A 15,114-nucleotide genomic window follows, 5' to 3' on the forward strand; every position below is an offset into this window, starting at 1 on the left:
AGAGTGAGTGGAAGAAGGCAGAGATGAGTCAGCTGGCGAAGATGAGTCAGCTTCCTGCTGCTACAAGCTCCCCTCCCTCTTTGTCTCTCAGAACCAGAAGAGGCATGAAAAGGGTGAAGGAGAGGTCGGCTGCACGCAGGCACTGTCTCCAATTGTTTTGGGGGAAGCCTGGAGACGAGGGGATTTACAGTAAATGGATGTGAGGAGTGGAGACTTTCAGTCTTGGCAACTGATTTTCATGGAGGAAAGTCAATGGGAAATGAGCTGCTCTGCTCTTTAGGCCTGACCCTCAACCAAGACTGTGGAAACTGTATCTTTGCTAATAGTTAACCACATCTTTGAACTATGTGATTACTGACCAGCCCACTCCTGTGACAGAACAAAATAAATTTCCAATCACTGTACTTACTGCAAGGGGTGTAAGAAGGTATCCTTTTTCCATTCCACCCTGTATTAATCGCATGCAGCACTGTTTCACCTCTGTTGCAGTTCGCCTTCTGCCCAAAACTACGTTATTCGCCTCAATCTCCACTTTGACAGTATTATACCACTTACGTAATTAATTTTGTAAATCACGAGGATTTAACTTTCTTTTTGCATGTAAATGCAAAGAAGCATAATGCAAATGGGGGGGTTTACACACCAATTACAGGCTGAAAGCATTTGCCCCCATGCAAATTAGGGGCAATTACATACCATTTGGAGAATGAAAGCAACAGCAACAATGAACATGAATCACATTTGCTGAATTGATTTTTGCTCTGGAAATGGGTGAGTAATGGGGCAATTTCTACTCCTGTTTCTACCAGAATTCTCTGACATCCCTATTTGCTGCACTAGCCGCCTTCTCAGTCCGCTTCCCATATTGGATGAAGCAGAATTTTGCCTAACGAAAGTTCATGGCTACAAGATACCAGATACCAGGGCTGCCTAAGGTGACCAGATGGTGCCTTCCCCCAGTACCCATAACAGATGCTGACCAGAAAGGTGATTAGATCTTTCTTTAATATTGCCATGTCCTCCACCATACCTGAAGGCAAGAGACTGGCTTAGGATGTGCGGTGCAGACCATGTGGCACACACAGCACTGCTTTGTTGTTGCTGCTCCCCTGCCCCTGGCATCTGCTGCCTGAAGTGGCTGCCACACTCTTCCCAATGATAGGGTCGGCCCGTCACTTACACAGTTTCAAAGTACATTTAAATCTTTGAACAGTGTTTTACTTTGTCCCTGTTTTGAGCCGATTCCCAATGTCATGTTCAACAAGTGCAACCATCATGTGATCGTTTGGTGGTGTGGAGTAAGTGGCTAATTGCTATGAAGACAGCTGCTTTATTAGATGAATGCAGTACCATTTGGCGGAGAAGAGCCTGGAAGGATGATCTTCAATTTATGTGCAGGTGATAGAAGACACTTGATAGTCATCACCTATCAGTGTGGCATCTGTTCGGTAACTGGCCAGCCCAATAACCCATAATAACCATTCCATGCATCCACTTTATCAAACAATAAGCACAATCAATTATCATGTGACTAAGGTAAGGTATAGACCTCATTGATAACCTTTCTCTTTGGGTAACTAGCAGCTACACAGACCTTGTAAAACAGACTGAGGCAACCTTGGCTTTTTAAGCTCTGTTGTCTCATAATGTTGGTTCTGTAAATAGCACTGACTTGGATACAAAGAACCTCTTCCACAAATGGAATACTTTCCATTCCTGCTTCTGCTTATGTCAGAATTCTCTGACACCCTTCATCTAAGCTATTTTCCACTATAGCAAGTGAGAATTTGTGTGAGAGGGGGAGAGAGAGAGAGAGACTGGGGGAAGGGAGGGGGATTCTGGACCTGTAGAAAAATAATTTCAAAGGGAAAGAAATATGCACAAAAAGCAATTCATCTCATCCTAATTTCCGGACCCTCCACATAATTTTTATAGTGAACAACAGCAATGAGCCTCTGCCTCTATAGAGGAAGCAGCCTTTGAGTGTTGTCTAAGTTTTCAAATTTATGGACAGAAGGGTTTCTAATTAAGTCCTGCCATTATTTTTTTGCAGAACATCTTGGTGGAGGAAATATATAGCTCATCCCTTCCCTGCCAGGATCTTTAAACAATTTTAATGGCTTTCTCTAACTCCAGCAGAAAACAAAACAAAACAAAAACTTTTTTAAAACAAAGAACTTACCAAATAAAGCAGTGCTGCTGACAATGGGATATTACACTCGAGAGTAATCCCACAAGGGCCTAACTTGGACACGTTTGAGTGTCATTAAATTGGTTGCCACCCCACCCAACCACAGAACACCAGTTCATGCACTCATCTGGCCTTCAGAGAACTGGGCTGTTGTTGTTCAGTCATTCAGTCGTGTCCGACTCTTCGTGACCCCATGGACCAGAGCACGCCAGGCACCCCTATCCTCCACTGCCTCCCGCAGTTTGGCCAAACTCATGCCAGTTGCTTCGAGAACACTGTCCAACCATCTCATCCTCTGTCATCCCCTTCTCCTTGTGCCCTCCATCTTTCCCAACATCAGGGTCTTTTCCAGGGAGTCTTCCCTTCTCATGAGGTGGCCAAAGTACTGGAGCCTCAACTTCAGGATCTGTCCTTCCAGTGAGCACTCAGGGCTGATTTCTTTAAGGATGGATAAGTTTGATCTTTTTGCAGTCCATGGGACTCTCAAGAGTCTCCTCCAGCACCATAATTCAAAAGCATCAATTCTTCGGCGATCAGCCTTCTTTATAGTCCAGCTCTCACTTCCGTACATCACTACTGGGAAAACCATAGCTTTACTATACGGACCTTTGTCGGCAAGGTGATGTCTTTGCTTTTTAAGATGCTGTCTAGGTTTTTCATTGCTTTTCTCCCAAGAAGCAGGCGTCTTCTAATTTCGTGACTGCTGTCACCATCTGCAGTGATCATGGAGCCCAAGAAAGTAAAATCTCTCACTGCCTCCATTTCTTCCCCTTCTATTTGCCAGGAGGTGATGGGACCAGTGGCCATGATCTTAGTTTTTTTGATGTTGAGCTTCAGACCATATTTTGCACTCTCCTCTTTCACCCTCATTAAAAGGTTCTTTAATTCCTCCTCACTTTCTGCCATCAAGGTTGTATCATCAGCTACCTGAAGGGAATTAAGAACTGGGCTACCTGAAGGGAATTAAGGGCTGAAGGGCTACCTTAAGGGAATGGCTACCTGAAGGGAATGAACTGGGCTACCTGAAGGGCTACCTGAAGGGAATGAACTGGGGTACCTGAAGGGAAATAGGTTTCTCTGTGTTGGGTCACTTTTGGAAGAGAAAAACAGGTTAACAATCTATCTGTGCGGTAGAGATGAAAGGATTGTAATGCTCTTCCACCACAATGGCTACAGTAGATGTGACATTTGTTTGGTCTTGCATCACTTTTTTTTAAAAAAATAGCCAGCATTGGGGATCTAGGGTTGTTGGGCCTGTGGAATGGGTAGAGGGACATGGGGGTCTTGGGAAATAGTGTTTCCCATGACCCTTAACTGGAAACAGTATTTGCCAGGTTCCCAAGGACAGAATGCCAAGGACTGGGCCAGAGACCTTCTCCATGCAAACCAGGTTCTTTATCACTGAGTTGTGATCTTTCTTGTTCACGAAATATCACACTAGGCATGCATTAGCAGGGGGACCAAGTCCCTGTGTTTAAATAAAAAAAGGGAGGTTAAATCATACATTTTGCTATAATTCAGGCTGCCCCAACCTGGTGCCCTTCAGATTTCAGAATACAACTCCCATCATCCTGGCTATGCCAATTGGGGCTGATGGGAGTTGGAATCCAAAACATATGTAGGGCACCAGGATGGAAAGGTTGTTATAGTGACAGGTTTAAAAAAAAAAAACCTTTCTAAAATACGTTGTTGTTGTTGTTGTTGTTGTTGACGACTACATCCAAGAACATTTCCCATAGAACCTTTTGGGAAAACTCACTCCCCCTCAAGAAAATCTAAAATGGTGTCCCTGATCAAGACAGATGAGATCCTTTCCTGCTACGCTGCACCTTTGAATATCACATCCTTTCTCAGATGACACACAGACACTACTAAATCTGTTCTTGGATTCAGTTATCAAACAGCCCTTGAATTGGTGTGACAGCCTGGAGAGATAAGCAGTAGTTGATGTTATCTCCAGAAATGGAAGCAAAAAAAAGTACACTTTACCAATTTGCGCATTCTCCAACATTGCGGCTTGATATTTAGAGACAGTACCTGTCCCAGCCCAGAACTAATATAGTCCAGCTTAGCACCATGATCTGGGAGATTTCAACTGTTCGGTCTCTTCCGGCATTGAGCTTATGGTGACAATGTCCGTTGAAGTCCCAGATCTGCAATTTAAATTAGGAAAAACAATATGTCAAAAACAAAGTAGGAAATGTCTCTTGGTAATTTCAGAAGCAACACATCAAAACATGTAAGAACATAAACATTGCTAAGACATAGACCTATTTAATGTAAGGTGCGGGGGGGAGCATTGCTTGTTGGTAGGACACAAGCTTTTCATGCAGGAGATCCCAGCTTCGGTTCTTGTAATCTTCCATTAAAAGGAACACATAACATGCAGTGGGAAGGATTCTGCTGTGTGAGACTGATGTGCTGACACTTACAGAAAAATGCAGTAGCTTTTCTCAGTGCGGTTATAGAAGAATAAAGCTGAGTAAGAGGACATTCATGAACCTGGACCTGGCTAAAGTTAGGGGCTATGCAGATACTGAAGTCCAAAAGATGCTCCAGCTCCCAGCATCCCTGACTATTGGCCATGCTGGTTAGGGCTGATCAGAGTTGGAAGCCAACAACATGTGGAGGACCACAGGTTCCCCACTCCTGATGCGCAGTGAAAGTGTAAGAGGAATGGCGGGGGGAGATTTCTGTGGACTCAGCTATACAGCTGCAAAGAAAACATTTTAAGTGTGCTTTAAGTGTGATATAAGGACATGGGTGGTACTGTGGGTTAAAACACAGAGTCTAGGGCTTGCCAATCAGAAGGTCAGTGGTTCGAATCCCCACGACGGGGTGAGCTCCCGTTGCTCTGTCCCTGCTCCTGTCAAGCTAACAGTTCAAAAGCACGTCAAAGTGCTAGCAGGTAAATAGGTACTGCTCCGGTGGGAAGGTAAACAGCGTTTCCATGCGCTGCTCTGGTTCGCCAGAAGCAGCTTGGTCATGCTGGCCACATGACCCAGAAGCTGTACGCAGGCTCCCTTGGCCAATAAAGCGAGATGTGCCGCAACCCCAGAGTTGGACCTACCTTTACCTTTAAGTGCAATATACAATGTGATACTAAGATGGCGATGAGCCTTATGGAAAATTCAATGTCTTTTTTAAAAAGACATTTTCAGAATGTTTTTTATATGTGTGTAGATTCCACCTGTGTGTTCAGCTGAATGTCTCAGTCGATTTTACATGTGTACAACTGTACGAACATTGGGTTCTTATCTTGCAAGCAGGAATACAGGTATATGGGCCTCGTGGAAATGTTCAGCTGAACACACAGCGGTGATGGGTGAGGGCCCTAAGCACATTCACTGTACATAATTGTAACATCTGCATGGGATTTTAGCCACTACTAACTCAAATTGGTCATCAATAACTTTAGCTGGAATGGAACAATGGCTTTTGAAAACACAGCCCTGATTTCATTAAACTACAACTGCTAAGTCGGGCTGCAATCTAAACTGATTGACCTGGAAGAATGCCTCAATGAATTCAATAGGGCTTAATTGGTGTTTTTTTCTTTTATTAAAAAAACTTTTTTAGGGGTACTTTCATTTTGACTCAAGAAAACCATCATTTTATAGTTCAAATCGGGGGGAAATAAATACAGTAAATGGACAAAAGTACAAAGATTCACAAAATGTTTAGGGGCATGCGTGCCCCTGTGTCCCCCTAGAAAAAAAGCACTGGGCTTAATTCTGAATCAATATGATCAGGACTGCAATTATGGTCCTTAACAATAATTCCCCTTATTGTTTCAACTAAGCAGGAAAGTGATATCTGCTTAGCAAAATAAACAAAGATCTTTTTAGTAGCTGGAATATGAGGCCCAGAATGAAGGATTAGCACTACAGGGCTCCTGCAGATAACCCACCTCTGCACCAAAAATCTAGTCTTCCATGGTGAGTTGGCTTTCCCATCTGCAGGAGCACTTTCAGCTGTTGCAAACTTTCCACCTCCCATACTTCAAGGACTGATCTCTCATCTGCATGAAGCCAGGGAACTTGGAGGTTTGTAAATGATCTCTGACTGTCCTCAAAGGGGGGAGTCAAATTTGGATGGGACTTGATATGAGACAAGCCATTTCTTGCTTTTTTGGTAGTGGCTCGGCTTATTTCCAGTCTAATTCAGTGTGAGCTCATCCGTCTCTACTGTAATTATTCTGCAGTGATTCCTGTTAGGCAGAAAATAATGGCCAGCCAGAAGAACTGACCACATGGAAATAAAATATTGGTATTTATTTTGTATTTATATCATCGTTCCTTTCCTTTGCTAACAAGGGTGGGTAAAAACATGCCCTGTATGCAAAACTCCAGTAATCCCAGAAGCTTTTTAATTGCTGCTAATTAAAGCAGGAAATGTTTCCTGAACTGATGGAATTAAGTGCTGAAATAAGCAGAAATGGCTGAAGAGTTGTTGCATTTCTGCATAACTCTCAAAGCACTTTCCACTGGAGGTTAAAACATTATCTCCATTTTTGTAGGCAAGGATAGATCATAATCTTTCAACATGCATGTGGTGGGTTGAATAACTTAATGCTTCTCCTTACCACCCCTTCTCATCGAAAGCTAGCCTGTCAAGAAGCCAAGTCTTTGATCTAACATGCTTAGCTTTTATTATGTAAGAGTTTCCAATGTAAAAAAAAAAGCACTCAAAAATGTATCACCCCCAACTACATTCTGTAGTACATTCTGATGCCTTCCCCCATCCCACCTAAGGCTGAGAACACTTTTTATTTTATTTAAAGATGGCAATTGAAATAATGGATCAGGTCCTGGCAAAGTGAGCTCAACAAAGTTTCCATTGAAACCAATGGGATAAATTTGTGGGGGGGGGGTTCCAAATAAATCCCGGCCCAATCTGTTTTTCACATTTTGTCATTCCAGAATCCAGTTGCTAATACTGTATTTGCCCCCTACAACTCCTGCGGCAGAGCCATGTACTGTTGTATTCTGCGAAATTGCATGTTGGGTGAAGTGGTTTCTCCCCCCGACACAAACACATGCACACCTTTACGGTTCCATCTGTGCTCCCGGTGAAGAGTCTGGTCTGAGTCCCATCGAGAGCCATAGTACTGATCTCAGCATTGCCATGGCAACCTGTAAACTCTTTGATTTTCTGCCCAGTATCAATCAGCCAGAAGATAACAGTAGATCCTGCATCTGAGCTGATTACCTAAGGAAGGAGGAGGGGGAGAGAGAGTTGCTGGAATGAAAACCTTGCTTGTTTGCTTTCCAAATCTCCTTTCACACAAACACCTTCATTACTATAATCTTACACATACGTGAACTTCACTTATATAATTGCCAACATTTGAAATGCAAATCCGAAAAATGTCGGCATTGATTTTCTCATCTTCTTTCTTTCAACTCATTAGAAGATTTATCTCCCCCTCCCCATTAAAGTTTATGGACTGCTTCTTATCCTATCTTAAATACCTGCCTTCCCAGCAAGCTCCGTTTAACTAAAGAATAATGATTTAACTGCCATTATCATTCAAGGGAGAAAAGAGGTGACTTGTTCCTTCTACAGATAATACCCCAATCCAGAGGGGGACAATGTGTCCTTAGCAGCGAGAGGCGCAACAGAGAATTTTCCAGCTGAAATTATAAAGGTGCAGCAGACAAAGCGGTTTGTACAGTGCCATGAGATAAACCAGCCTCACTTTATCACAGCAATTGATCCATTGAGTAATGGATCTTTAAAGCTGATCTAGGAAATGTCTCAGTATGCATTAGCTTTAATTTAAAAATTTAACTGTGTGGTCAGATTGGAAGAAAGTCCATTTGGAGACAGATCATGCTCAGTCTCCTATGATAGCTTTAAGTCCAGGGCATGCTATGTTACTCATAAAATTACACATTTTCTTCGCCATTTTATGTGTGATTTATTGCAGAAGAGTCGGAGCCTATCAGTCTTATTCTGGCACAGGGATAGACAACCTCTCCCATCTTGCAGCTTTAAAAGTCCAAGCGACAAAAGCAATGTATGGTTTTTTAACATCGGCATATTTTTGTGGGGGTTACATTCTGGACCCCCACACATTGGCCCACGTAAGGCAGCCCCGCCCCATTCTGCCCATGCCCCCGACCTGTTTCACCCCTTTCTCTGATGTTCTTGTGACATTTTCAGGTCTCTTCCAGGTTTGGTACAATGCTTGTGTGCGCGATCACACACATATTGGACACGCCTAAAACGGTTGCTGCCTGTACTCAGAGAATTGTATCCAAGCCATACTCAAGAGATGACCCACTGAAATCAATGAGCTTGACAAATTTGTATACTGATTTTAGTAGGTCTGTTCTGTGTATGACTTAGATACAACCTAGAATAGTATCTGCTCAACATACCTAAAAATCAAAGAGAGAAGGCTGCCATTTGGGATATGGTATTGGAGTTCTCAGAGGATGAACCAGATACCCCACAGGTTTAGGACCTTGAGGATGTTATAAGAAAAAACTGCTCCTTTTCCCTTATGGGGTATCCAAGACCCCTTATAGAGTCCTTAAGTAGGTTCCCTAATGGTAGGAGAAAATAACAGAGGCCAGCCAGAGAATATTGAGAAGCAAAGCAGCTAGTAAGCCTGATCTTTATTAAACAGTTGCCACAGGGTCCTGACTCACCACACGCAGGAGGGAGGAGGAACCCAGAACAATGTACAAAGCCCTTATATAGACTTTTGAAATTGACCACCCCCCAAAACATCATACATACGTCACAGAAGGAGGCGGTCTACATCAGAAATCCTCTCTGCCAGGAAACCTGTTAATGGTCAGTGATTGCCCTACCTGGGCAGCCTGGCCATTCTTTTGTGATGGTTAATACTTTAGTTCCTGAATCCAGGTCACAGGCTCACCCTATTCATTCAAAAATATGCCCTTAAGTCAGGATTTGTAAGCAAAAAGACAAAGGGAAGGCTTTCCCCATTTTCTCCCCCCTTGCAGAAAAATATAAAGAGAGCCCTGACCATTAGGTCCAGTTGCGGACAACTCTGGGGTTGCAGCGCTCATCTCACTTTACTGGCCAAGGAATCTGGCATACAGCTTCCGGGTCATGTGGCCAGCATGACTAAGCCGCTTCTGGCGAACCAGAGCAGCACACGGAAACGCCGTTTACCTTCCCACTGGAGCGGTACCTATTTATCTACTTGCACTCAGTGGAGCTATTTTAACAAAGGAGTCATTTGCTTTAGCTGCTATAGCATCACAGTTTTCCTATTTTTGCCGCTGTGAGTGTTGATCTCTTGAGTTTCTGCTGCTAACCCATTTAATCTTTTGAGCGGTTGTGTTTTGGATTTTCAGTGTGTTTTGGATTTGTTGCGTGCTGCATTGGACATTTTATCTGCAAATTCAAAAGCAGGATTTAAACCTTTGAAATCAAAACAGATCCGTTCCAAACACAAGATAAATGTTGTTTGCTAGCCCACAATAGCAATGGTTGTTATAGCAGTCAAACCTAGGCTAATGAGGGGTTTAGCACAGTTACCTATATTTAATCACAACACCACTTCTGACCACAAATGCAGTGAAATGCTACATTGCCTCCATTACTTGCTTTAAAAATATTATGTCATTATTCCATAGATGTGCTTTGGAGAGTGCATTTTTGACCAGCTGGCCAACTAAAGGTCAGCATGTAACTTGGTGGGGGTTTTTTTTTAAAAAAAAAGACCCATCATAGAACGGAGACTAATCAAGTGAAATAAGTTTGCTGCCCTTCAACTTTGGTAATTAAATGAATCTTCCTTGTGAAGAAGTGATATGCTGCATACTTATCATAACAAATGAGCAGTGCTCCTCTAAAGCCCTGAAACCATCATTACAAATGGCGCCTAAGTAGAATTTTAATTGCAACCCAATGTGTTTTTAATAACGGGAGCACTGCCCATCGGTAATACTGGAAACTCTCCTCCAGAAAAGTGAGCGAACTGGGATAGTTAGACTTGTCATTACAATACAAAGCAGTGGGAAAGAAATCGCCTGAGCCTCACTCTTGGCAGCACCTGAAAGGTATGAACATCGAGTCATCAACAAAGAGTAGCACAGCTGTTTTATGGCTGCTTGGGCCCAGCATGAAGCAGTGAGAGGTTGTGTGCGTGTATTTTTTTTTTTTTTAATGGCTTCATCCTTTTATTCTGTGTGATTCGGAGAGAAAGGTCACTGTGCTGTTCCTTCCTATGGATGGATGTCAGGAATTCATGGGGAATAGATAATTATAGGTGGGGAATTAGATTGTGCCAGGTGTAAAAGGGAAATCTCTCTATATTATGGGTAGGGAAACTATGGCTCTTTGGGTATTGGGGTTCCAGCTCCCATCAACCCCAATCAGCTTTATTACATTTGTATTTATTATTTCCATTGATAGTATTTCAGGTAAAGGCAAAGATCCCCTGGATGGTGGTTGTTGTTATTCAGTCGTTCAGTCGTGTCCGACTCTTCATGACCCCATGGACCAGAGCACACCAGGCATGCCTATCTTTCACTGCCTTCCGCAGTTTGGCCAAACTCAGGCTAGTCGCTTCGAGAACACTGTCCAACCATCTCATCCTCTGTCATCCTGTTCTTCTTGTGCCCTCCATCTTTCCCAACATCAGGGTCTTTTCTAGGGAGTCTTCTCTTCTCATGAGGTGGCCAAAGTACTGTAGCCTCAACTTCAGGATCTGTCCTTCCAGTGAGCACTCAGGGCTGATTTCTTTAAGGATGGATAAGTTTGATCTTTTTGCAAACCATGGGACTCTCAAGGGTCTCCTCCTGCACCATAATTCAAAAGCATCAATTCTTCGGCGGTCAGTCTTCTTTATGGTCCAGCTCTCACTTCCATACATTACTACTGGGAAAACCATAGTTTTCACTATACGGACCTTTCAAAGGCGACTATGGGCTGCGGTGCTCATCTCGCTTCAGGCCAAGGAAGCCAGCGTTTGCCCACAGACAGCTTTCCGGGTCATGTGGCCAGCAAGAATAAACCGCTTCTTGTGCAATGGAACACCGTGACGGAAACCAGACCGCACGGAAACGCTGTTTACCTTCCCGCAACAGCGGTACCTATTTATCCACTTGCACTGGCATGCTTTTGAACTGCTATGTTGCCACTGGGACAGAGCCATGGGAGCTCACCTCATTGCTGGGATTTGAACTGCTGACCTTCTGATCAGCAAGCCCAAGAGGCTCAGTGGTTTAAACCACAGCGCCACCCACCACTCTTGGTTCAGATTCCTAGAGTGGTTCACAGGTAAATGTACAAAAAGCACAACAGCAAACAATGAATAATGTTAGAGGCTACATTAAAAACAGAAAAGTCATCTCATGACTTTCAAAAGAGCAGCAAGATGATCTGGAGGGACACAGGCACCCCATTCCTGCTATGCTTCCTGCCTTGGTTGAAAAAGGATGAACAGATAGGCTTGTTGGGGCTGTGTGATTGTTATATTTATTCCCTTAAAAGGGACACACAAAGTAGAGTGGAACATTGGTTGGTAGAATGGTGTGTTCCTTTGGGAAAAGGAAACAGTCTTTCCCATGTGACATGTTGTATAGAAGGAAGGGGGGGGGGTCTGGGATCATCCCCATGCCAAAACACTATATTTAAGCTTTTTGGGGTGACTGGGGATACTGTACTGCTTTCAGCAGGATCCCGGACTGCACATGCAGAGCTTATGCATATATGTGTAAGGCCTGTCAGGGTGGCAACCGGGGGGGGGGGGCAGCAGCAATGAGCCAAACTCTTTCTCAAATACATGCATTCCTTTTACCCACCTTGTCTTGTAAACAGGTCTGTAAGGCATTATTGATGGCTGCTCCTCAAATTAGCAAGTCCTCTCCCATTCACGCCTGCAGATTTACCAACATTAATGCCTGAGCACATTTTGGAAAGGATTCTAAGATTTAGCTGTTAAAGTCTGCCTTTAGAGTTCAGGTTTAAGTCAGGGAAGGGTAGGTGAAATCCCACTGAAAAAGATAAAACCTCATTCCGTTTTGCTGACTTTTGCTTTTGTTCTCACTCTGAATATCTGCCCGCGGCAGACTGTGCACAAAGGAATAGAAAGAACTGAAACTGTTGGGAGTTTGGCAGGGAGCTATTTCTGTTTATCTGTCTCCTTTCCCCCGTTCCCTGTCTGTTTTCTCATTGAGAACTTTTCAGCTTCCTTTATTTCAGATAGTTTGACTAACAAAAAGGGGCATATACACATATCTCTATCTCTATCTCTATCTATCTATCTATCTATCTATCTATCTATCTATCTATCATCTATCTATCATCTATCTATCGCTGCTTCATTCAGCTGATTGTTACAATGCTATGCAATGTTTAGGGCTGGATCTAGAGACATCAAAAGACAGAGAAACCCGCTGTTAGAGGTCAGGCTATTTGTCCATCTCACCCACAATTGCACACTCTGACTGGCAGCTGCTCTCCTATCACTGCATCCTAATCCTTTTAACACCAGGAAGTGGACCTGGGATACTGGGTATGTGGTGCTTTACCACTGAGCTACAGTCTCTTCCACATTGGTCTTCAATGTGCTATTGATTTTGCAACGGAATCATAATTTCTGCTCTTTGGGCAAGATTCAACTACCCCATTCTGCTAGCGGAAGCCAGCGCAAAGGACTCCTGTTAGCACAGCAGGGCTTTCCCCTCTCTCATCGCCACATGTACACCTGCATCTCCTCCAAATCCACTCTGGTGGGTTGGAAGAACCCCCAGAACAGCAGGTGAGAGACGGAGAGGAGAGACTGTTCCACTGGACAACCAGAAGTGTTTGCACTGCTCAAATGCTCTCTTTAGTGCTACATTGAATTCCACCCTTTGTGCTTTACTGCACAGCTTCTGATGGAGCTATTTGCCTGTACTTCTTTCGTGCTTCCGGTTAGGAATATCAATGTTTCTTGCATTCAGCAAGTGTGTGCAGAATATTTTCAATCGACTCTACTGGCAAATTGTGGGACACTTTAAACATTATGCAGAAGCACACCTGCACTTTCCCATGGGGCATACACTCAATAGCCAGTCACACCTCCCTGATGTGGGGACGTGTATGATTCGTGCATTTGTCACATTCACTTTCATAGACACTATACATTTAAAGCCCATTCAAAGTCCATTTCCCCGTCAAAGAATAATGGGCACTGTAGTTTATTAAGAGAGGATGAGATGGCTGGACAGTGTTCTCGAAGCTACTAACATGAGTTTGGCCAAACTGCGGGAGGCAGTGAAGGATAGGCGTGCCTGGCGTGCTCTGGTCCATGGGGTCACGAAGTGTCGGACACGACTGAATGACTGAACAACAGCAACAAGTTTATTAAGTGTAGCTAGGAATTGTAATTCTGAGAGGGGTAAACTAGAGGGCCCAGAATTTTGAGGGAAAGAATGTGCTTTGAATGGCCTTTAAAGGTATGGTGTGTAAGACCGGGAAACTCCGAGACCAGAGGGAAGAAATGGTGCAGGAGGATTGGAAGAAATTTAAAGACTATTTGAGACGACGTGAAAAGATTGACATTTGAGATGGAAATCAGAGGACATATAAGGCTACAGTTATGCAATTAGTTAGTTTAAGATAGGATATAAGAAGTAGATAGTAGTATTTCATGTTTATTTTTATAAGGATTAAGAATAGAAATGAATGATGATTATATAAGGTTTAGATGGATTAATATTAGATGAGAATGATGATTTTACAATGTGATGAAGTTACTAAAGAAGTTTAGAAATGAACGCAGAAAGAGAGGATGTGAGGAGGTCCCTGAACAATGTTAGGAATATGATAAGGATAGTTAAATAAGTGTTTGTTAAGATTTTTGTGTTTAATTTTGTTTTTTTGTATTTTTTGCAGTTTTGTAGTGTTATGTAGTGTTTTGTTGTATTTTGTGTTTGTTGTTTTATTAAAATTAATAAATTCTTAAAAAAAAAATAAAAATAAAGGTATGGTGAGTACACAGCCATATACTTAAAACTTCCTAGCTGTACACCCAGTGCTATTTTTCTAGAAAAAGAGGTGCTGGAACTCACCATGAACACTTCCCTTGTTCTCTTATACAATCGTACCTTGGATCCTAAACACCTTGTGACTCGAACGTTTTGGCTCCCGAACACCGCAAACCTGGAAGTGAGTATTCCGGTTTGCGAACAATCTTTGGAACCCGAACGTCCAACGCAGCTTCTTTGGCTTCCGATTGTGTGCAGGAAGCTCCGGCAGCCAATAGGAAGCCACACCTTGGTGGCTGAACATTTTCAGAAGTCAAACGGACTTCCGGAATGGCTTCCATTTGACAACCAGGGTACGGCTGTAATGGCAATGGCACCCACCTGAGAAGTGCCAGAACTGAGTTCTGGTGAGTTCCAGCTGAAAAAAAGCCCTCTAATACACCTAATGTGTGAACTGGTCATCTGTCTTTATAAATATTCTTCTTCTTTTTTAAAAAAAAATACCCATGTCCTATGCACTTGTGATTTTATCCTGACAAGAGGATATTTGAGTATTCTGCATAAAAACTTCCTTTAGCAACATTTAGACTTTTGCTGTCACTGTAACTCAGGTTCCAAATACTTGATTCGTACAAAAATACATGACCAATCATGTTATTGACACTTGCAGTTTACAGATCTCTTAATAAGCGTTAATCTGAAGCAGCAGAACAGGTACACATTCTACAATAATACAACACATAAAGCTTGGGAAGATCTAAGAGGCAGGGAGACCTGCACAATTAGACATCTTTTCTTTTTCTTTTATCACTGCAAGTACCAAGCCAAAGTACTGTACCATTTCATTTACAGGTTTTTTTGTAGTTCCAGAGGGCTCAATGTCAACATTGCATTGCCGTATGCTGTACACATATTTGTCCAACGTACATGATATTTGTCCAACTTAGACACGTCTGCTGAATT

The 15,114-nt window shown here is 42.9% G+C and overlaps 1 protein-coding gene across 1 annotated transcript in view; it reads right to left on the minus strand.

The window, feature by feature from the left end:
* The window catches only part of WDR49 (WD repeat domain 49), an 86,374-nt gene that overhangs the window by 37,003 nt on the left and 34,257 nt on the right, over positions 1 to 15,114 (minus strand). The window contains exons 8-9 of the mRNA XM_033150589.1: positions 7,238 to 7,402; positions 4,229 to 4,344 (exon numbers count right to left, since the gene is read on the minus strand). Of these exons, the coding sequence (XP_033006480.1) occupies positions 4,229 to 4,344; positions 7,238 to 7,402 (281 nt within the window). The remainder of the gene's footprint in view (positions 1 to 4,228; positions 4,345 to 7,237; positions 7,403 to 15,114) is intronic.

Source organism: Lacerta agilis, chromosome 5 (assembly GCF_009819535.1).
Source record: "Lacerta agilis isolate rLacAgi1 chromosome 5, rLacAgi1.pri, whole genome shotgun sequence".
NCBI classification, from domain to species: Eukaryota; Metazoa; Chordata; class Lepidosauria; order Squamata; family Lacertidae; genus Lacerta; species Lacerta agilis.